General features: G+C 37.9%; 1 protein-coding gene and 1 long non-coding RNA gene across 7 annotated transcripts in view; one reads left to right on the top strand and one right to left on the bottom strand.

Moving 5' to 3' along the window:
* The first annotated feature begins 2,289 nt into the window (after positions 1-2,289).
* Positions 2,290-12,664, top strand: LOC137853189 (uncharacterized). The gene is made up of 3 exons (XR_011094309.1): positions 2,290-2,409; positions 6,430-6,579; positions 12,611-12,664. It is a non-coding gene; the product is annotated as an uncharacterized lncRNA (long non-coding RNA).
* Positions 12,665-12,765: 101 nt separating this feature from the next.
* Positions 12,766-23,494, bottom strand: part of SPTBN1 (spectrin beta, non-erythrocytic 1) — a 138,136-nt gene continuing 127,407 nt past the window's right edge. For all 6 annotated transcript variants that reach the window (XM_068675237.1, XM_068675236.1, XM_068675235.1 and 3 more), the window contains 5 exons: positions 23,242-23,305; positions 17,809-18,047; positions 16,328-16,501; positions 14,519-14,561; positions 12,766-14,182 (listed from right to left, as the gene is read on the bottom strand). In XM_068675237.1, the coding sequence (XP_068531338.1) occupies positions 13,967-14,182; positions 14,519-14,561; positions 16,328-16,501; positions 17,809-18,047; positions 23,242-23,305 (736 nt within the window). In that variant the 3' untranslated portion in view covers positions 12,766-13,966. The remainder of the gene's footprint in view (positions 14,183-14,518; positions 14,562-16,327; positions 16,502-17,808; positions 18,048-23,241; positions 23,306-23,494) is intronic.

Genomic DNA, 23,494 nt, shown 5'->3' with positions numbered 1-23,494 from the left:
ACTAACAAAATGTTTCCTAGATTTGTTTTGGTGGGATATTGCAGTTATTTGGTGGGATATTACAGTTACAGTTAAATAATCACCTGACTTGATTTTCTGTGTCACTTTAACCTATATCACACTCAAAGTTTAACCTATTCTGTCAGTTACAAAATGTGTTTCTATGAGCTGTGTCATTTCACTTCGGTATGCCATCAGTCCTGCTTTATTTACCTGTCCTTTAACTTGCTTTCAATTCTGTCTTCCCTTAGTACATTAATGATAAATGAATGAAGTTCTTGTTGAGTTCACATTCTACTTCCATACATACTCTAATCTTTAACCAGAAATACTTGGTTTCTTCATCCTTTTTCATCTCAGTATTATCCAATGGAATAACTTCCACGTTATCCTAGCTATGTTCCTATGATTTTTTTTATTGTTGTTGCATTATATAATTCTCATGGAAAATAAGACACATGACACATAGGCTCTTTACCTACGCAGCAATGACGGACAAAAAACATACTTGAAGGCTCTGATTGCAAGGCTGCAACCTTTCTGTGAGCAATGGTGGTCATGTTGAACTTCATATTTCATCCTTCAATGAAACCTTGGTGTGTTCTTTTTTTTTTTTTATTTGTGGTATTTAGTATGGTCAAACTGTGGAAGCATTAAACAATATGCATTGTTTTGCCGAAAATTTATCTTCGGTTTTAGAAAAGATGATTTGTTATAAATCATTATTATTGTAGCAGTGAAGTACAGTAGTCATGAACCAATAGCCCCCCCCCCCCAAAAAAAAAAACAAAAACAAAAAAAAAACAAGAAGAAAACCTTAAAATTACATATGTGGATCCACAGGTTCAGTCTCACATATTTTCATATAATCTTACCTTACATGGTGTTTTTTTTTCCAATTAAAAAGTATTAATTACTTAGCAGCAGCTGTCACATTGCTAAAAATGTTCCTCAATACTGCAACCTACTGTTCATTGTCAGCACGACATAAATGTCACTGATGCTTTTCTTGTTTTCTTTAGGGTTAATACAGTGTATAAAGCTAACTGAATATAATTCTTGAGAGAACCACCCAGTGACATAAGCTTTACTTTAGATGAGCAACAGTAACAAGCATGCCCTGAGTTCTGGAATCCTCCTCACTATCACAAATATGAGGAAGGCTGAAGAGATGGAGTGTGAATGAACCTGTTCAAAAAGGGCGTCTGTGTTCAAAAAGAATAGTCTGAATATATTTCCAATTTAAATCCCATATATTTGAAAACATAATGAAAAAAAGAAACATTTGCAAATAACACCATTTTCCCTCATTGTGGAAGGAGCTGGTTTGCCTAGCCTGAAACGTATATCGTTGCATACTAATTTTCTTTCATTTTAAATGTAAAAAGAAACTATTTGATTAGCAACAGAATTATGTAGTACTTTACAAATTAACTTCACTTCACCAAAGTGTTAGAAGCTTAATAAGTGCTTATGACAGCAGTATTTTTTTTAAGAAGGCAGTATTTTTTAAGCTCTTTGGCTAGCCAGTAAAATTTATTTGATCCAACACTTAATTTTCCTCTTGCAGGGTTTCCGAGAAGGCAATGCAAAAGATACTCAGCTTCAGCAACTGCTTTTGTTGCCAATGTCTCGTGCAGAGGAGAGCGAGGAGGCCGCCGAGATCTTTTTCAGAACAGGTGAAGGCATTTTGCCTGAGGCACCCCAAAAGGCTGGAGCCAGGTACTGTTGGAAGCAGATTCTGCTCGGCTGCTGAGCCTCCGAGTTACCTACAGAAAAATGGTGTTGGTTGGAAAAATGAACGTTGCCAGGCCTTGCTGAGAACTAAGGCAAAAAGGAGGGCCTCAGATAAGTTGTCTTGCTAGCTTTGTATGAATGGCAGGTATAAGGATGGGCTTCTGGTTACTGAGTGACTACTTGTTTAGTGTAAATAGCTCTTGCACATATCAAAGAGTTGTTTGTGCTGGAAATGGAAAAAACTTTAGATCCATTTACCACCTGTGGCTTAGGCATCAATTTAACAAAAAAGCTTTGTCTTAAATCTATTCCAATGGCACCCGGGCAGTAAGAATTAGAAGTTTATATCTAACATGAACATGTTTGCAGTATTGCATTTAGCCATGTTTATGGCTAATACCTCCTGGTACTATTTAAATGCCTCTTGATGGCTAGAAAACACTAGCTGTCTGAGAGAAGCTGCTGTCACATGTGAAGACTCTACATACTCATGTGGCAGACTGAGTAAACAGGAACATAAGAACAGTTTTGCTGTTTGTCTTCTGTTAATGTTTTATAAGGTCTGAAAACCGTTGTCATGAACAAGCATGCGCAGACACCCAACCATCCACTGTTTTTGCCTCCAAATATTTTCTGTTTTAACTCTTAGTAGAGTGTGCCTGTCTTGCTCAGGTAGGTGACTTTTTAACTTATTTCAGTCCCTGTTTCATTGTTATTATTATTAGATGAAATACGACTAATAATGGCATTCTGTATGACTATTGTCTGAATGACATTTATCACTCACCCTCTGCCGAAGTGACCATTTGCTGCTGCTGTTCATGAGGGGTTTGGGATTTTTGTGTTTGGTTGTTTCTTTTAAAGCGTGCCTGGTATAGATGCCAAAAAGCATCACATCTCCGTTTAACTCTATTCCTCTGTGATATATCCTGCCCACTCTATACATATCTGAGAGCTGTGATTAATAATGAACACTGAGATTCTTCCTCCCAGAAACATCTGTGTTATGTCCTAGATCTTTCCTACACAAAATACCACTTAAAACTCATTTTTTATGGATGAATGTACTGCAGATGCACTGAGAAGGCACATTAATTGGTATTTCAAAATAGGCACCTTCTATTTGAGCTGCAAATAATTTTTTAAATGATATAAAATCCATAAGAACTTGGCAGGGGGAGGGATCAGAGACAGGAACTGTGATCTAGTTCTGTTTGTTTTTTTGCCTGGCATTACGCTAATCCAGTCCTGATTGATGCCTCTCAGTGATTTTACAATTTAACTACAAAATAATAACAGGGGAATTGGCTCTAAGCTCTTATTTCTTGTGGGTGGAAATACTGATTTGCATTGATGAAATGCTAGGATCTGTCCAGAAATAGTCTTAGCAGAAAAAAAGTGAAAAAAGTGAGTCTTTTCCATCCTCAGACTCGGTGCAAGCTCATTTCTGAAGGACCAGACATACTGTATTCTTTCAAATCCTAGCCTAGAGAGAAAGCCCGACCAACCAACCATAATGTATTTGTTTTGCTGTATGTCTTGAGTGCAGTCCAGGACTGCCACGTAGAGCAGATCAATAAAACCATCTGCCTTAGTCTGCTGTGCTCATCCCTGCTGAGAGCCCAGAGGTACAGAGCACACAGAGTGGTGCACAGAGCCCCAGCCTGGCTGCGCACACCATACAGCTGCAGAACCTCTGCATGCCTGACACAGAGCAGCTCCTGCCTGAAGTCACCTACCTGTCTTCTGGATAATCTCTGATGGGTTATTGCCAGCCTTTACCCAGGCATGCATTTTGGGTTGTCTTTCTGTAATCTTTTCATGGAAATTCACCAATCTATTCAAAACCACTGTCACCATTACAGAGATCTTGATCTTGCGACAGAAACCGTGGAAAGATCACTGTGGATTTTTTCTGTCACAGGAAGGATGGAGGTGTCCCCTTCCTTTCAGCTAAGGATTCTGGCTGCCATTGACTTGACTCAGCTTCCTTCCTATGATGATTCATCTGAGACATGCCTACATCTTGCCACAAGTTTACATAACTTTTAAAATTTGACATTTCTTTTCCAAGTAAAGAGAATCCAGCTCTTCATTCTCTTGAGAATTACATAGTGCTATCTTTCCATTTTATTCAGAAGACTATTGCTGGGATAGTTTTCACTGCCTTTCTTTTACCATGAGGCGATAAAGAAAGTAGCTGGATTTCAAAGATAAGTCTCTGTGGAAAGGATAGTACAGACTGTTTCCAGGTTACATTTAATCTACAGAACCAGAGGGAATAAAGAGTACATACTCATCCTTTGATCATCTAGATCACAACGGGCTCTGTAAAATGTTGGCCCTTCCTCCAATAACTTCTCTGCTTTATAATTAAGAAATGAAGAAGGAGGAATGAACAGCAGGATTTTTGATGGCAACTTCTATTCTTTAAATTTCTACATGCTATATCCTGCTGAAAGAGCAAGGCACATGAGCTTTGCGCATCGTGTGCTTTACTGGGGGTGTTTTGGTGTTCTGGTACTGGCATCACTGGCCGCAGTGACTGTTACTGACTTCTGACTTACCATTATTTATAATTCTATATAATTCCATATATATAATTCTATTGTGTACGCCTCCTATTTCTTCAACTAGGTGATTGCCAGTGTAGGACTTTCTTTGAAGTTTTATACATGGCAGTGGTTATGGGTACAGATGATATTTTCTGAGAACAATTTCATCTGCTATAAATAAAGCATTTATTTAATCAAAACTATCAAATATTAAAAATGAAGCAACAGCCTCCTATAATCCAGATCTTTACAACAAAGCTAAATTTACCACCCTAACATTTCTTAACTTTCAGATTTCACACGTGGTCTGATTCAAACTCTGTTTCTCAGAATCACAGAATCACCCAGGTTGGAAGAGACCTCCAAGATCACCCAGTCCAACCTCTGACCTAACACTAAACAACCCTCCACTAAACTATATCCCTAAGCTCTGCATCTGAACATCTTTTAAAACCTCCAGGGATGGTGACTCCACCACTGCCCTGGGCAGCCCATTCCAATGCCTCACAACCCTCTCAGTAAAGAAGTTTTTCCTAATATCCAACTTAAACCTCCCCTGGCGCAACTTTAGCCCGTTCCCCCTCGTCCTGTCACCAGGCACGTGGGAGAACAGGCCAACCCCCACCTTGCTACAGCCTCCTTTAAGGTACCTGTAGAGTGTGATAAGGTCACCCCTGAGCCTCCTTTTCTCCAGGCTAAACAATCCCAGCTCCTGTTAGCAGGAAGAACAGCCAAAGTCATGACATACACCAGTATGATCAGATCATGCTCTCTCTTTATTACCCGAATAGCTTGACTTTTATAGCAAATTTAGCAGGGGCGGATAACATCTCACACAAGGTTATTGGTTGAAAGCACTCAGACAAACAACTGCAAGAAAACAACCCCACGTGCAAGAAAAAACAAACAAACAAACAAAAAAACCTTGTGATTAGCAGTCATGCAGATCTTGTCCTTGAAGCCAGCTGTTGGCAACAATATTTTTAATTCCTCAATGGGGCGGTAAGGGAACATCGTCATGGGAACCCCTTGCAGTCGTTCTGGTGGCTTGGTTTGCTCAGCTGGAGCAAGTCATGGTCTCCTTGCTGTTTCAAAAATCCCTCAACAAGCTCCCACAGCTGCTCCTTGTAAGACTTGCTCTCCAGACCCCTCACTAGCTTCATTGCCCTTCTCTGGACTCTCGCTCAAGCACCTTGATGTACTTCTTGTAGCGAGGGGAACAGCTTTTTATTTCACTGTGATTTCAGCATGCTGATGATATTCAAGATGGGGACCCACTGTTTGTGGAGTTCAATTCTATTATTTATTTATTTTTTATTAATAAACCAATAAAGTTTTAAACATTATTTGCCTGGTTTTCCAAGATATGGTCTCTGCCCTGTTAGAATCTAGTGCAAACTTCCAATTTTTTTTGCAGTGAGAAAATACAAAGTACAAATATTTAACAAGTTTATTTTGAAACACATTTTCTTCCTGTTCACGGTATTGTAGTGAACAGCCATTTAAAAAAATATGGATTGATGTGAGTAATCATTGTCAATCTTTTTTCTTCCATTTCCTTAGGAGTACAGAATCTAGCCTCATTAGATATGAATAGCTAATTTATGGTCAAGACCAGTAGGGTGAGTGCCAAAAACTTCTTTATTACTCAGGTGTATTGTGCAGGTGAGAGCAGATCTCTTACAGCTAAGCACCTCTCTGGATAGAGTGACCTCTCATGGATAATGATGGTACTCTGACAACAAGGGACAGTTTTCCTCAGCTAGGTGTGGTAGTAAAATAATAGCAGTATTAGTAAGAAAATTCATGTTAGGCCCAAACATTTTCTACAGTTCTAACATCGTGAACCATCACAGCATTTCATGTAATTTAAAGACTGTGAGATTTATTATTTTAATAAGCAAATTAATAATATTTCATACATAGAAAAACAGGTGTAATTGGACTGTCATAGTTTTTGATGCTCACAGTCACTTGGTTAATCAGCATGCTGAGCTCAAAAAAGCAAGTGAAAACTCATTATGAAATAGATACATAAGCACAAAATTTTTCATTTCATACTTCATAGATTAAATTGCTATTATCTCACACAGTAGGCCATTTACAGTTTCCTGATCTGTTCTGGACTATCCTGCAGGTGTGATGGCTGAGAAGCAGAGGCTCTCCCCCTCGGGCTGCTCCGGGTGCACACTGCGTATGCTGCATTATGACACACTGCAGATGTGATCACGTGGGCTGCGTGAAGCTACTCTGCTGCCTTGGCTGCGCTGGGAGACTCAGATGACAGGTGATGGCGCACACAACTAATCTAGATTTGCTTTGATAGCATTAGCACATGATACCAGGCATCTCAGCCCTGCTGGGCAGTTGTTAGAATGCAGAGCAACAGGGTACAAGCTGAATAAGGAGCAAAATACCTAACTATTTTGCTTTTTGCATTTAGTTGATCTATGTTGCAATATATTTCTCTTTATTCTCACTGTTTGTCACCTACACTACAGCATTTACAATATTGAATTGTGTTTTTGTTCTATACCTCACCTTATTTCTACTTTAATCTTGTTTAAAATCCTTTGAAGCAAAGAACAATAATCCACTAGAATTCACTGAATTGCTGTCACAAGGCTAGAGAAAAATGCTTGACAATGGGATAAATTACATTCAGCAGTAAGGGAGAAAATGGATTATAGCTTCATGTGCTGAATGCCGACTCCTCAGCTAGGTCCTGACCACGCAGAGAGTGCTGCTGTGTATAGACAGAGAGCTCTGTGAAGTAACTGCAGCAGAGAAGCTAGTCCTGTTTGCTTAGCCTGTTAGCTGTAGTTGAACCAGATGCAGTGTTCTTCATGAAAAATTGAGAGTTCAGTTTATGACTTAGAAGAGGATGAACCAAGTCTTAACTATCTTCATCCATATTGTACAGAAAGAATCAGATAGACCATTTAAAATTATGCTAACGCTATGGGAAAAGCAAAAACAAAAACCTTGACATTTTTCCTTGGGTATTTCATTGAGAGATATAATTCAAGAAATCACACATTAAAATGAATAATTCCACAATGTATTTTGTTCTATTACTTAGAAGTCATAAAAGACATTAAGTACAAAAGTGGATTAAAGCACTAGCCCTTCTGCAGGTTTGTTGCTTAGTGAATTAAATCAATTCGAGACTAATATTTTACTTTTCAACATACAGAGACAACATTTTCTATCCCATATTCAAATAAACATACTCTGTTTACAGCTTGATAAGACAGAATAAGATGTTTCGGAAGTACCTTAATGTGATATGCATGTGTTAAATTATAAAATACTGAATTAAGTTGTGTGAGGTAGATATGCACAGCCACAAGCATTTGTTTGTGCAAGAAGAAATAGAAGAATCAAGACTATGTTATTAAATAAATAAATAAATAAATCACTGTTGATAAAAAACAACATAGATCTATAGCATGTTAAATAGGGCCTGCATGTCACTAACTTTCAGTCTTCTCAGTTAATTTAAAGAACCATCACCCATGTCATTATGGTTATTGTTTGTGTTCTGGGTAGTGAAATACTATCTAAAATGGTTAATTGCATTTGACATCTAGGATTGGACAAATGCTCCAAAGCAGCACACGCATTATTTACAGACCACAAAGGGCTTGAGATATTTTCTATGCATTCCAAGAGTTATTCGTTATAAATCAATTTACTAACCTGAATGATGTGCTGGAGTTAAATGTCCGTTTGCGTTAGACAGACTGTGGAACAAGGGGCAAATCAGAACAGTATTGCTACTGTTAAACAAGTTTTAGCAGAGATAGCATGGTCAAGGCGCACTGATGAACTTATTTGAGTCTTTTAAGGATGTTGAAGAATACTTTGCTTCTTTTTTTTTTTTTGATATGTTAGTTTCATATGCCATGCAAAATCAGAATGAATTAAAACTGGCAAGCTTTGCTATCTGTGTGTTGAAAAATGATTACTGCCTAATGTGGAAATAGAGTTTTTATGGTACATTTTAAATTGAGGAGGAACAAAAACAAGTAAAGCCCTGAAAAAGTAGGATCTTGCCCAATCATATTGTTTATATCCAAATATAGAAATATTTGGATACATAGACTGGGGGCAATATCTTGCTAGGTAAGTGATGGTCCAGCATTATTAGATCAGTTATGTATCACATACAGTGTGAAATTTTGGCTCTCTACTACAATAACTAGCACTAGACATGAAACAAATATGAAGTGTTCTTTAAAAGAAGTCAAAAATAAAACCGCCCAGCTATCTATCTGAAAGTGTTGAACTATTATGATTATTATGCTAGGAAGAAAGTAACATTGTTTCTTTTATTTATTTTTTTTATTTTTTAACTTTTGTACAATAGAAAGCAGGAGATGAGAAAACCATTGTATTTATTACATATGTGTACATATCAAAACTTATTTTTAAGGTGAATATTTGGCAGAAAATGGATCTTTTTAAATTGGACATGAAGGCCTGTTTGCATTTTTTTGGCAGATGTTTAGATTTTTTGTCTTAAAGGAAAAAAGAATAAATACTAAATTAGCAAGCACATACTAAGTACTAAACTATGGTGTATTTTCAAAATTCTGGGGAGAAAGCTTCTGCTAGGTATCATAAGCAGGCTGTACTTTTGTCTTTAAATTACCTTTCTGGCAACTTCTCAGGCAGCTCCAACTTATGATAGCTCTGTGGCACATTAGCAGTTACCTATGCCAGAAATCTCTTGCCCTGGACAGGCCCCAGCTCCTGTGTCTGATTTACCTTTGCAGAAGGGCGTTGCCTGGGCTGGGAAGAACACACTGAAGAGGAGACTACTCTGCTGTATTTTCCCTTCCATTTCAGTAGTTACTGGGGTGCTCACAGCCATGCTGCAGCTTCTGCCTTGTAATAGCTCAGCTCTCAGATAACCAAATGGGAAGAGTGGAGGAGACGGCAATTTATATTGCAATCAAGCTACTCAAAAAAGAGCAACCAAACAAGCAAAACAAACAAACAAACAAACAAAACAACCAATGTATGCGAAGTCTACTGCTTTAAATGTTAAAGTGCTAACAACCAGGTTTCAATGCTGTAAGGGCCCCTCAGGGCAACTGAGGTACCAAGATTAAAGAAATCAAAGGCGGAATTTGCTGGCCAGGTCACTAACGAGTTTGTAAACCCAAGCTGCTCAGGAAGAAGTGAAATGAACAGTAGAGTGAAGTGCACCACAGGCAGCATATCACTGTAGTTTGAGAATTAGGATAACCTCAATACAACTGTCGAGTGCTAAACATCTTCAGCTCAGCTTTCTGTCTGGCTCCCACCAACAGGAGCCAGACATTCATTATTACAGTCGGAAAGGCTGTGTTGCTATTCCTATCTTAGCTATGTTCTCCTTCTGCCCAACTACTAAATCAGCTTAGTTTGCAAATAAACTCAACTGGTTGCATGTGCAACAGAGAGCTCTGTTGGATCATGGGGATCTGGGCATCTACCCATGGGGAGTTTATTATGAAACAAAGAATGCGATTAGATGAGGCAAATCCCAGTCTTGCTGAAGAACACGCAGCCTGCATGTACATAGTCACAAGCACAATTCAAATTCTAATGTTGTCCTTTGCTGCATTAGGAACACATTGCCTTCTTACCTTACCATTATATTCTGATTGACCTCAAAATATGTATTCTTGATACCAGGCCATAGAAAACAAGCTGAACCCTTCTTCCTCTTCAGCTGGTTGAGGACTTCAATTCCTCTTGTCAGGATGTACTCTGTTGTTCAGTCTACAGATAGTGCTGTAGCATCAACAGAGCTGAGTTCTGTTTTTTTTACAGTAATTTTTGAACATTAAGGGTATCGTTTAGCACAGTACCCCTCTTTTTATTTTGAATTTGTTCCAATTCGTTAAGTTTCTGTTTTTACACAGCCACCTATGCATAGTAATGGTAGAAAAATGAAAACATCCACAAATAAAAGGCATCATGGTATTAGACCTGCAAGCTATTTATTACAAAAGTATATTGATAAAGACCCTACACATTTAAAGTCCATTCTCTGCAAACTCAATCAAGAGAAACACAGTGAAGTGAAAAACAGTCTAAAACAGTATTTCACAGGAACAGAATTTAATCATACATTTCTGTTACTTTTACCGTTAATTTTCCCCATACAGAGTGGATCGCTACAACAGAACCCATTCTCTATGCAGAACAGATGGATTAATAGATTATTTGCATCAATCTAAAAGAAAACCCTCCTACTCAACATATGCTTAATTCCCATGGTTCACAAACTGTGGTGTTTTTATCCTCACTGTACATGATTCGTGAGGATATAGGGAGGAACATTCAGGTGCAGCTCTGTGAACCCAGCTGGGACTTCAATATAAAGCACTCACCAAGACAAAAAAAGGAAAACAGACAGTCCTGACTAGGGGATGATGTGTCCCTAACAATGGTGGCAATGTACCTGAAAAGCAGTTGGCTTCCATTAATTTTCTTTGGAAAGTTTAAGATTCGACATATGTATTACTTTTGCAATGCATCTCCAGAGAAAACATAAGCAACTTAAAAATGGATCACCTGGGAAAACGTACCAACAAAAAGAAACTGCGGTACAGTCTGAAGCTGTACTAGAAAGCCTCATTTTTCTTCAGTGTGGTAATCGGAAGGAGTATGACCCCATCCATCAACAGGGCCGAACCATGTTTAGAGATGGCTGTATAACTCTTTGGATTGCACCACTCCAATAGTTAACAATAGTGGCAGCAACAACCTGCCCCAATTTCAGTCCCATTTCTGTCATCCATACTAGTTTTCTTTAACGTTTTTCAGCAGATCCTTCACAAAAGCACCCCCTTCTGAAACTAACATACCTACGACAAAAGAGGGCTGCCCTGAATTCTGCAGTGGCTCCAGCACCTGTTAAGCGCCCTGTCCCCTTCACGAAATGTGCAGCTCTGCTGAAGGTATTCAGCATTTAAACAGGATGGGATCATATTGACCCAAGACCTGTCTTTTCGACCTGGCTTTGTCAGAGGATGCTCTTCCTGTCCCACCAATTCCCTCTGCATGGAAATTGCACCCTTATAAATTACACTCAAAAGGGAAACTAGGTGAGACTTTTCAGAATTCACTCTTGTTCCTCAGCAACTTGAAATTAGTTATTAAGCAGAAAGGACTTTACTCAAGTAGTTTTCAGGAACAACTTGAGGTAAGAGGCAAGAAAAACAGAATTCTGAAGGCATAATCAACCAAATTACTGCTCACACAACTGGCAGTAAAGATTGATCTTCTAAATGACATAGCTATTGTAATAGCTTCGTTCCAGTGACAAATATAGTAAGGCATCAACAGACATCAACATTTTGATGCATTTTTATCAACTAAGAGTTTAATATTCTGACATTAAACCTCAGTTTTTTTATTCTATTACATTTTTACAGGACTGGTGGTATTATCCTACATTTTACTACTATTTGGGCTGGAACAATGTTTTATGACAGGAGTAAAAACTCATGCATGAATATTCAGTTAATAACCCATAACTTCAGAAAAAAAAAGAGAATCCATAAAACAGTACAATCTACGAAAAGAATTAAGACACTGTATTAGTCATATGTTCAAGAAACTGGTTTAGACATGCTTGTTTGCACTGTATGTACTTGCCATCTAAAATTGTATTCACAAAAAAAAACCAAAAAACAACAACAACAAAAAAATCCCAACAACAGGTTCTGTATATTTCAGTGATTTTTAAATTTTCAATTCCTATTTGGTCTTCTGGGAACTTCCCCTTTCACATAGTTCCCCAGATGTCATCCAACCTAAAGAAAATTCTGAAAAGATGCTAAGTCTTCAAAATGTTGAAAAGGTCAAGGAAATGCTGAACTTTGGAACTCACCTTAGCTGCATTAGATCTATGTCCTCACAGGAAAGCAAGGGCGGCTGTATCTCAAGAGAGTGATGTTTAAAAAATTGACACAATATCAGTGAAATTAAATTGGGCTGGACAACAACATCTCAGTCAATTATAAAATTAATTTACTGCCTGATTTACTGAGAGCTTAAGCACTTGAGCAAACTACTACAGGTAAGGAGAAAGCTGGAGAACAAGGCTTACTTAAAATAATTTGCTGCAAACTAATACATGGATATTTCTGTCAATCAGGTAGACATTCAGGTAACTCATTCAGTTGCTCAAGCCCTTGCTTCCATTTTTTTTTCTGTTGGATTTTTTTCCAACAAAAAAAATCTACCTTGAAACATTTTATACAACATTGATTTAATTCCATCCCTTCTCCTTTTATTCTCTTTCTTTGGCACAGTCTGAGGGGCAGGACGAAAGGGATGGCAGGTGGGAAGTGAAGGAAAAGGAAAGGTAAGGAAAAGTGGCGAGAAAACAAGAAATTATTTCAGTATGAATTTTCACACAGAAAATGGAATTACACATTAAGACATTAGTTTCAGTGCACAGGAGAGATGACATTTTAAAATAACTTTATTTTTGATCCTCTTTCAAAATTATGTTTTAACATTATCAGAAATGAAATAAGAAACTTAACCAGCATATTTAGTTTTAAAAGCATTTAATGACATAGCATATATTTAACAGATAGGGTAAAAGTCTAGAGGTACAGTTCAATACAACTGAAAGCCAGTTCCAGTACTACTCTTGACTACAGGCCCAGTCATTGAAAGTTCATTCCTATTAAATGTAATTTTTGATTGTGCAGTAAGATGAAAATTTTTCATTACAATAGTTACAGTGACAGAAATGCACACTATGTATCAAATAGCAAGGTAATGTAGCAAAATTATAACACACAGTGCTGTAGCTGACAAGCAAGTAACCATTTGAGTAACATTACTTTTCCAGTAAATGCTTCAGTTCCACTTTTACACTTATCAATGATTTTAAAGGGTTTATTATACATCTAGTCTTATTATACTTTGTACTAGAATTATCTGAAACATACAATATAATGTATTTCGGCAAAAAAAAAATTTGAAATTACAGATTATTTAAAACTGTATCAGCCTGCTAATCCATCTCATACACCAACATTCTTATCTGTCGTACTTGATGCAGAAAAGCTTCAGGTTGTGTTAATAACCAATGCCAGGATATAAATGGTTTGTCTGTAAGTTAATGCATACCTGCACTCTGTTACAGCAAAGATAATACACTATCATTTTAATAAATGTTAGAATTGTAATGGGAGGCTCTACTAGTCAAGACTCAGCATAACAACCTTAAATGGAAGTGAACATTTTTGAAAATTTGTACATTGTTTTTTGATGTGCACAGTAGATTCGAAAGCACCGCTGCCTTGCATACCAATAGCACTAGGAGTGGGTTATTTTCCAAGACAGCCTCACAAAATTGAGGAACAGTTTAAATATTAAGATCTAATCTACATTAACTTCATTTAAAAAAAAAAACAAAAACAAACCCCCAAACCTGGTCCTCCCTCTCCTACAGAAGCTGCCCAATGCACCTCATACACATTTGTAACTTTAGATTCTTTTTTGTTGGCTTTTTATTTTAAAACGCTCTATAAATAAAAAAATGTCAATCACATTGAGGAACATGAGGCACAGAGAGTAACGTATTGGTTCTGAGCTCGCATGCTGGAATTCCACTGGAACGGTCAGAGAAGTGCAGTGTGTGGAGATGGAGTTCACTTCTTTTTACCAAAAAGGCTGAATCTTTTCTCTTTGTCTTTCTCCTTGTCTTTCTCCCTCTTGCCAGGACTGGACTCGCTGGTTATCGTGACACTGGCAGGCAGGGTCTGGGCACGGCTGGAAGCTGGAGTGCTCTGAGTGGTCGGGGACACTTCGATTTTATCAGATGAGATAGCTGATGTGATGGCCTGAATCCACGTGTTCATCTCCTCCTTCAAGAAGACCCAAAGGTAGAAAGCTGTTAAAATCCACGCACCACATTCTCTCTCATTCATTCAACACTGGAGATGGGGAATGGATAGAAGTGGGAAATTAAACACAGTCCTAACTCATCATCTGGCAGGGGCTGTCTACTACAACCTGTACCTTGTATCTGAGAAGCCCTGGTTTGTCTGTGTGAGCTTCTGAATCTAAACGTAACACACATATTCATACATGATTCAAGACCAGGAAATCAAAGTGTATCCCCAGCTCTTTCCATTTTTTTCCCAGTTGTACAACAGCACAGATTCCACATCAGTAATGCATAGTGAGAAAAACAAACTTACATCGTCTTTGGCTTGGAAGAGGTATTCATTGCCATCAGTCAATCTGCAAAAAAAAACGCCATCACAAATTTAGTTTAGTAATAATCACAGTGGTACAACTCATGCTTTTTTAATTACAGTATGTAATCAGACTGAGACGTATGGGACAGTCATAACATCTATATACACACAAATACACTCCAACAACTAATGTTTTAATATCTCATACTATCATGCAGATGCAGCCACACACACTGTATTCTGGTCTCTATACATGCTTATGATAGTGGTTGTGTTCCAGTATGTCAGGATGCACTGCAGAGGGAGGTTGCCATCTTCAGCAGCCGATGACTGCTGTTTCAGTACTTGCTCTTTCAGGCAGATCTCTTCTCTTTTGGAAACGATAGTATAGAAGTTTATTCAATACTTTAAAAAGACAGAAGTCACAAACAACACCCAGAGTTTTCACTGCTTTTGTAGAAACCTGTCAAAATTCTGCAGCTGCCCTGCTGTCGTAAGTACTGTGATGGTGACTCAAGATACTGTACTGTATATTATTCATGAGTAGCTGCTGCTGCTTTCTCTGCTGATTTTACTCAGGGAGTTTAACTGGAATATAGGAAATGATTTATGTGAAGACATATTAATAAAAAAGGACTGAATAACTTCAGGCATTGAAACAAGTCAGAAGCAGAGTCAGTGGGAACGGCATTGCAGGCTTCCTGAGCTTTCCCCAGAAAATGAAAGCATTTTAAAATCTATTTATGAAATGAAATTAAGTATTAATCAGTAAAATAACATTAATGTAAATTAAGACACTTGGAAGAATGTAACTATGCCTGTATTTCTTCTTTAAACAATAAAGGAAAATATTTCCAGTTTATTTTCCACTAGCCCTTTTAGTGAGAGACTTGCCTGCATGTGAGATCTACAGAGACCTCACCCCTTGCAGAACTGAGCCTCTCAGGTGTTCTCCTTCTCAGCTTGGAGAAAGAGTTTTGCCATGATGAGCCGGCATAACTCTCTGGGGAATTCTAATGAGAATGAGTGAAGAAAATAAGCTACATGTACATGCAGTTACCCAACAGACCTGATACAGGTGACACGGAAGGAAGGGCAATTGCTTTTTCTGCCTAAGTTCATATTTGGAACACCTTATTCTTAAATTATCACTTCAGAGTTGTTTGAAATAACATGGAGGATGAATCACATAGCTGCAGGCTGTGTTCAAGAAGGCTAACAGCAAGTTTCCCTAAATATGGATTATATCAAATTTAGAGGATTCTTGCATCAATATCAACTTAATATTCCATCTTGGATTCCACAATGGGATCAGTTCATACTTTGAGTCTCCTCTGAAAGAATCACCTAACAGCTGTGTACTAGTAAAATATTTTTTTTTAACTGTGGGCACTAAAAGATTGATCATTAAAACAAACACAAGACTTTGGAAATAAAAGCTTTTTTTAAATCCTTTGAACATTAAGTACTTCATACACTTCAGTATGAATGGTCTGCAACTACATGTTCAAAACCTGAAAATGTCATTGATATCTGGAAAGTTCAGCATTTTTAAATGCAGACTCTTCGTGTTAGGAATACACACCTAGTCTTGTCCCAGACATAAATAAAGTGCACTGATTATTTTGATAGTGCTTGCTACCTTTGGTATGGACCATGTATCCAGGGTTGGGAAGACCCTGTTCAGAAAAGCAGATTCTGCAGTTAATATTCACAATCAGTTCTTGGGCTGGATCCTGCCAATGAATTTGTCAAGTGAACATACCCACCACAACTTAGGCTAACATAAAGATGCTTGGACAGATTTACCTTAGCTTGAAGACATGCTTTTTCTTTTTATAATCGACTGCTATTTCACAGACTGCTTCTTTCAAGCTGACAGGAATCTCATTGTGGTAGGGAATGCCAGAAGCAGCAGCTTTTGAATCCTTGTAGAAGCCCATTTCTTGGTTGTTTATGACACAGTACACGTTATGCCATGATCTTCAGGACATGGAAAATAACAAAAATACTTGTCAGTCTACTGCTCTTACTTGCAAAACTGGAGAAACTGAACACAGTGATTACATTATGATAAACAGAGACCACTTCAATCTGAGGATAGAAATACAGTATACTATGTCCTGTGTCTGTAAAACACAGATTAAAAAAAAATCTCTCATAAAAGCACTACTTTAAGACTTGAAGACAGAAGCCCTGACTTTGAGCCAAATGAAATATAGATTTCCAGAGCTCTCTGTGATAGCATGTTAGCATATCCTAAGAGTGGGTGGATTATTTGGCAGACTATGCAGTTTACATCCTTGGGAGAAAAACTGATTGACCTTTTAATGGCTATGCTTTATTACAGAAGGAATTCTCATTGTGCTGCAAGCTAATGAACAGACTGCGTATGACATCCTTGACTGTTAAAAATGCTCTTAGAGACACCATCTACTTCATTCTCTAATATAACTATAAAGATCAATTACTAGAAATAAGAGTCTCTAGATATTAGTACTTGTGACTGTCACTGCCCCAGAGTAGTTCTCTGTTGTGAAATCACTCTAGCTGAAGAAAATTCGTGGTTGGACTATAATGCAGCTTACTAACTCATGAGCTGCACTGAGCTCTACAGAGCACCTCAGCTCTGACCAAATCCCTCAGGTGTTGGTGTAGCTCACTACTTGCTAGTTGACACTTTTCTTTTTAGTCAAGTTATGGTTTCAAGAGCTTTCTCAGCTCATGAAGGACCAGTGTCTGCTTTTCTACTGCAGACAGGAATCTCAAAAAATTTGCCTGTTTGAGAACTGCAGGATTGAGTCCTCAGGAATGGACTCGACTAAGGCACACAAAATCATCTTCACCCGCTTTTCTCTTCTAAACAGATTACAGTGTAGGTGGAAAGTGCTAATGTGCAAACAGATGTCAGAAGAATATGGACGTTTCTGTTCTCACACCTACATGTTTTTCTTTTCTTGTAGTAACGTACAACTCAAGAGATCTGGAATCAAATCCCACTACTGCCATGAATTCATCATGTGAAGTGGGAGAATCATGGTATCTTTATGCATCTCTTTTCCACCTTCTAAGTGTGGCTAATACTGCATTCTCTACCATGTATCATGAGATAGCAACTTCACTGAATATACTTTTTGATCATGTATATACCGTTCCTAGAACAACATGAGCATAAGCTTGGAAAGTACTTTGGAGCTGTGAGAAGACAATAACAACAGTGGTAACATTTACCATCTTATATCACAGTGAGTTTGGATGCAATTATATGCATTAAGCATCAAATACTCTACCTGCTGGAGGCTTTCTTGCTGTGTGTCTCCCATTCATGTTTACGATGTAAGAAGCCTTCCATCTGAGCTGAAGGAATCTCCTGTGTTTTGGCTGGTAGGGTAGCAGCAGTCTGGGCCTGAATGGCAGCCTTGGCTTTGCGGTCTGCCGTTGGAGAAGGAACAGGACTAGACTCCTTTGAACTTGTCCTCTGTTCTGCAGCTCCATTGACCATTTCATTTGTTTCTGCAGTTTCTGCCACCTAGGAACAGTGGAAGAAATGTTCAGCTAGATGCCTCATGACACCGAGGTTTCTTGCAGTTAATCTGTTCCCCTGCACAACGTGGCTGTGTATAAACTTTGCCTGGAGAATGACACAGGCCAATAAAATCTTTCTCACATTCCATGGAGACACAGAAGGCCAAGGAAATTAGAAGGTATGAATGGATTAGTATTCATTTTATAGGTGGAGAGACAGGAATATAAGAACTGCTAAACTTCACAGTGTGAGTTTTACTGTGCTTTGCTCTGCTAGTCAATTCATATTCTTTTATATATTGTTATTCCTAAAATGAGAGCATTCAGTTCTGTTGCTAAGTGCTCAAATGTTTGGAACAGTAACAATCACACTTTCTGCGAACCTGAGAGGAACAGTAGAAGTTATACACATCAGCCACCTTAAATACATTTATAACGTTACTGGGGCATAAAAAGTCTATAAAAGGTATTAGCTGTATGTCAACAGAAAAATATGTCAAAATTGCCCAGGAGCATTTACAAAAATTCGCAGAATTTGTTTCTGTAAAAGCTCCTTTCCCACTTTCCCCATTCCCCTAGTGACACAACAAAATCAAAACATGCAGAAATTAGAGAGATTACACCATGCATTTCATCTCCACCATCTCAGTTAGGATATTGGATCTTAAAGACAAGGGAAATGAGGTCATATGTCATTTTATCACGGTCTTTTTCAGACTTTCATTATTAGGTGGATTGGATTTTTGTTAAAGGAACTGAAAACCACCACAGTCACACAACATCACACAGCTATTTACCCCCAAACAAAGACAGAACCAAGGCCTTGCCCATCACTTGCTTTGTTGATCGCGTTGCCTGTCGCACTGTGATCGAGATAGCCTAGAGAGCAGCCATGTTTCCAGCAGCTCTGACTGGTCAAGCTGTCGACGTCTTCAGGAGCCATTCATCCAAAAATCATTTAAATTGGAATCCTAATGGCTATACACTTTGGAAATGCAGCTTGGTCCCAGTTTTTTTTTTTTTTTTTTTTTTTTTTTTTTTTTTTTTTTTTTTTTTTCTTGTACCATTACTTTAACATGTAGAGCCATTTGGTAGCAGCTCAGGAGTTACACAACCAGTGTGTATTATTATTATTAGCAAGTTACTAAAGCTTAGTGCTGCTAATGCTGTAGTAGATTACAAACATTCTGGACTGTTTTTATGCAGACAAGCAGGTATTTGTGAATGGCACAGTAATTAGACATTCCCACTTCTGCAAAAAGCCCGGACAATTCAAAAGCAGCCGAATTATTATGCAACAAACCAAATTTTGCCACCGTTGTCTAAAACTTCTTGCACCTGCCAAGTATACATTGTTGTACCTCACACCTTTGTACCTCAGATATTGACCTAGAAAGACCTAAGTGTCAACTTGCTATGAATATGGGAAGGGTTGGTTAACTGCCTTTAAGCAATCTAAATCTCCAGAGTACAGACACTACATCACTGAAACAGGGAAAGAATCACAGCTCACATTCCACTTCAAGTCATATCTCTATTTTACTCTGTCCCTAAAGACATGTAGCCTGACAGCCTAGTTATCAAAAGGAACATCTACCCTGCACTGAAGATCTATCTAGTGTTATCCAGCTGGAGTAAAAATCAATGATGCTGCTTCTTCAAACTTAGGTTAAGTCAGAGCCATCAAACCCTGCTATTCATATTCAAATCTCAAAATAAAACAAAAAATTTGATTAAAGGAGGGCAGGAGGTGGGGGCAATAAATAGATGAGACTGAAGATTATCCAAACATTGCCAGCACTGCTGCTGCAACACAGGTAGTGAAACACACAACCAGTGATTCACCAAAGAATGTTTAATTAATTAATCACCACCAGCACTGATCAATGGCCAACATACCACATTAAAGAAAAAGGAGAGCCCTTTGAAAATTTTACTGACCACTGACTGTTACTGAACTTCAAACACACTCTTCTTTTAAACTGACAGGATCCCTGTCTGAGATACACGAGGCACTTGTGAACAGCAATAAAGAATTACTGCAGACTTGTATAGTCTGCATGCTACATAGACCACAGCTGACTCAGCACAACTATCCAGAACTACCTATTAGCTAAGCCAATGTGGAAAGTAGGATGTTTTCTGTAGTGATACAGACAAGACATGAAAATATTACAGATTTTGGGGTACCTGTAATGATTAATCTGAAGTAAAACAGACAAGTTCCATAACAGCAGCCACTGCACAGCTACTTAAAATGTTTTTATGGTAAGTAACATGTAATTCAGTGCTGCAATCTACAAGCCTGCGGTTTTAAATGGTAACTGCCAACTCTAATTACACAATCAGACCTGTAAAATCTACTTAAAATGCTGCTGATTGTAAAAGGGCTATGAAAAGCTTTATTGATGCTCTTTCAGGTTTTATTTCCTTTCCATGTGTTATCTACAATTAACAGAAAACAAGCAAAATAAATCTGAATCATAAACAGGTATGCAAAGAATGTGTCATGAAAATAGAGAAAAACAGGAGCTAAACAAATTTTAATGGAAACATGCATTGGGCATGCAAAGACAACGCAACAGAGGACAAACATTAATAGCAAACTGTACTGTTACAACAAAACAGTTATCACGTACATGAATACAGTTTTCTTAATCGTGACTGAGAGGTTAGTTGCAAGTTCTTTAGTGGCTAGAGACTACTCTTGAGGTATATTTAAGTCAGGACTGTATAACATGCAACAAGACAGCCGGTGACAATGACTGGAGACATCCCTTTGATTTTCATAGTGCTTGAAGCAACATTAAGTACAGGTCATCAACTTAAGTCTCTGCACCACAGCTTAAATAATAGACATATTTGCCTTTTCAGATGCAAATGGATGACAGCTTGTATATTGTTCTGGCATAAGTAATCATTTTAATGTTTTAAGCCGGAACCATAGGCCATACTGAATTGGTGAAATCTTACACTTCTTGTGCCTAAAATGATGACCTTAACTGATGACGTAATTAATTTTTCTTAATCATGTATCATTTCTATATAGAAGAGGACTAATGCAAGTAAAAACATGTATCTATATAAATTACCTTTACAAACTTTTAGCCAGAATACATCTGAAGGCTTCTGAAACTGTGGTATCTGAAGCTACAGCTAAACTGCTCTGAGAACTGTCGTACTCGTAAAGGCACACAGACCAGACTGGTGTAAATAGTCACCAGATCATTTGCATGATTTTATATGAAAATTTAAAAAGCATTAAGAATATATATCTTGTTATCCTGACAAAAGAAAAAAAAAACATGCATCATGAAGTAGAAAGACAAGTTACAGTAAAAGTACAATTACTGAAGCACATCCTTTCAACCACCTCTCTTATGAGCTTAGCCAATACAGATTGATATAGCTGCATTGCTCAGCTGGTTGTCAGAGAAAATCTGATCAACTACAGCATATTTCATGCCTCAAGTCAGAAATAATACAGCCGTGTACATCTGATGTATTGCAACACAAGATTCAGTGAACTGACCTAAAAAGCTCTCATGAAAGACTGTGAAGTGCGGATGGCAAAGATTAACATGGAAATGCATTATGTATCATGGCAATGAAATAAAAAATGAAGCAAACAGGTGATGTATAAGACTGTGGTAACCAGCAAGGTGATAATGATCTGGGATTCATATTCCTTGCCACAACTACATATAATTTCATAAACATTAGAATGTAAAACACTCATCTCACTTCCTCATTAATACTGAAGATGGACTGAAAGGCTTTATTTAAAAGAAAGAAAAAGACAGAACTGCTTATTATCCAACAGCGTTAACAGAGTCTGTGTGAAGACCCAGAAGTAACTGGGATGGATGATCTGAAAGGTAAGCGTATGCTAAAAGGCAGTTCCTCCCAGAGTCCTAGACTGGGACCTTTATTTCCTTTGTGGTAATGGTAGAAGTTCTAATACCTGCTGATGTGAGCCTGCCAGGAGCCCTTCTTGTGTTTACTATGATCTCAGAGAGTGAGGTTCAAAAACATGACAGAGAAGTGCCAGTTTTTACTACAATTCAGAGCATCAATTGGAACAAGCAGGCTTTGCAGGAAGGTAATGAAGAGATAGGCCAGTTTTCAACTACTGTGTTCCTTTAAATAAACATACATATTTACTGTTATTTCTATGGTTGCACATTTAAGAGTATTGCCATGCATCCTGACTCCACTAGAACCTCCTCTGTTAAGAAGGAATGAATTGACTATTCAGCCTAGATCTATAGAATATACAGAGCTGGGATCTTAGACCAATGTACTTTATTTCACTTTCAAAGAAAAGTGTCACAATCTCTCAATAAGGGTCTGCATCCTAATCTCATTTGTACCACTGTAGCTCCAATGTCAGTCAACAGAACTGCTGTTGCGTAAATTCTCCAAGGGAAAATGGGGCCCCAAAACAGATAGTCAGCAAGATCACAACTCTTCAGAAGGACTAAATTCCAAGATAAATCTAGAAACTATGTTTTATTGTTTTATTTCATGTTTATTTTTATCTGCAGTCAATGAATCCATCTGCATGGAATGTTATAAAGCTAACCTTAAGGCTTTTAATTTGTTGGTAGTTACAACACTCCCCTCCCTCCCAGCCTTTTCTACTGAGCTCACTTGTGTGTATTGTCTTTGGCCTTGTGAATAACTCACTTTCTAATGCAGCTGATTTAATAATGTTGCCGTGCTGAAACCTGTTAGTATAACTCGATGCGTCATACCTGTCAGGTTCTAGTTCTCTTCTTCATTAGGATGTAATCTCATTAAATCTCAATTACTCATATAAAAGACGGTTTAGCTGGAAAATCTTAATACTATTAATGACATGAAAAACTCACAGTAAATAACATGAAATAAATGTGTCACCTTAAAGCAACTGAGTGTCAGTGAGGATACTGAAATAAACAAGGATTAAAGTGAAACAAAATATATCTCCAAGGGGCTGCTAATTAAATAAAATCAACTGATGGGAAGGAAGAGAAAAGCAGCAGGGAAATCTGAAGCCAAAAGATTAAACCAGAACCAGTAAACCATACTGAAAAAAAGGTGTCTTTTGCTGCAAATGTTTCTGTATGTCACAGTCCAGACCATGATCGGTCATTGGCTGTCCGTCTGCTAATAAAGTTTTTGTAGTTTTGGTAGGTTTGGGAGCGGTAACTAACCCGTGGAGATTCCTGGTCTGATGGCAAACCATTTTGGGAAACCTGTTCTCCTTTTGTTCCATCCCTGTTGAGAAAGGAAAAAGAAAAGATACTAAGATCTTGAAAGTCACAGATCTTTTTCACAAAAAAAAGATTTTCCTACTGAATTTTGCATATCTCAAATTCAAGCAAGCTCTTAAAAACTGCCAAATCATCTGTTAACAACACCATAAAAGCAATGCCTTTAAAAGGTTTCCACTTGCAAGGGCAGAAG

Source organism: Anas acuta, chromosome 3 (genome assembly GCF_963932015.1).
Source record: "Anas acuta chromosome 3, bAnaAcu1.1, whole genome shotgun sequence".
Taxonomy (NCBI): domain Eukaryota; kingdom Metazoa; phylum Chordata; class Aves; order Anseriformes; family Anatidae; genus Anas; species Anas acuta.
Note: the sequence above shows the minus strand (reverse complement) of the source record. Positions and strands in the feature narration are given on the sequence as shown.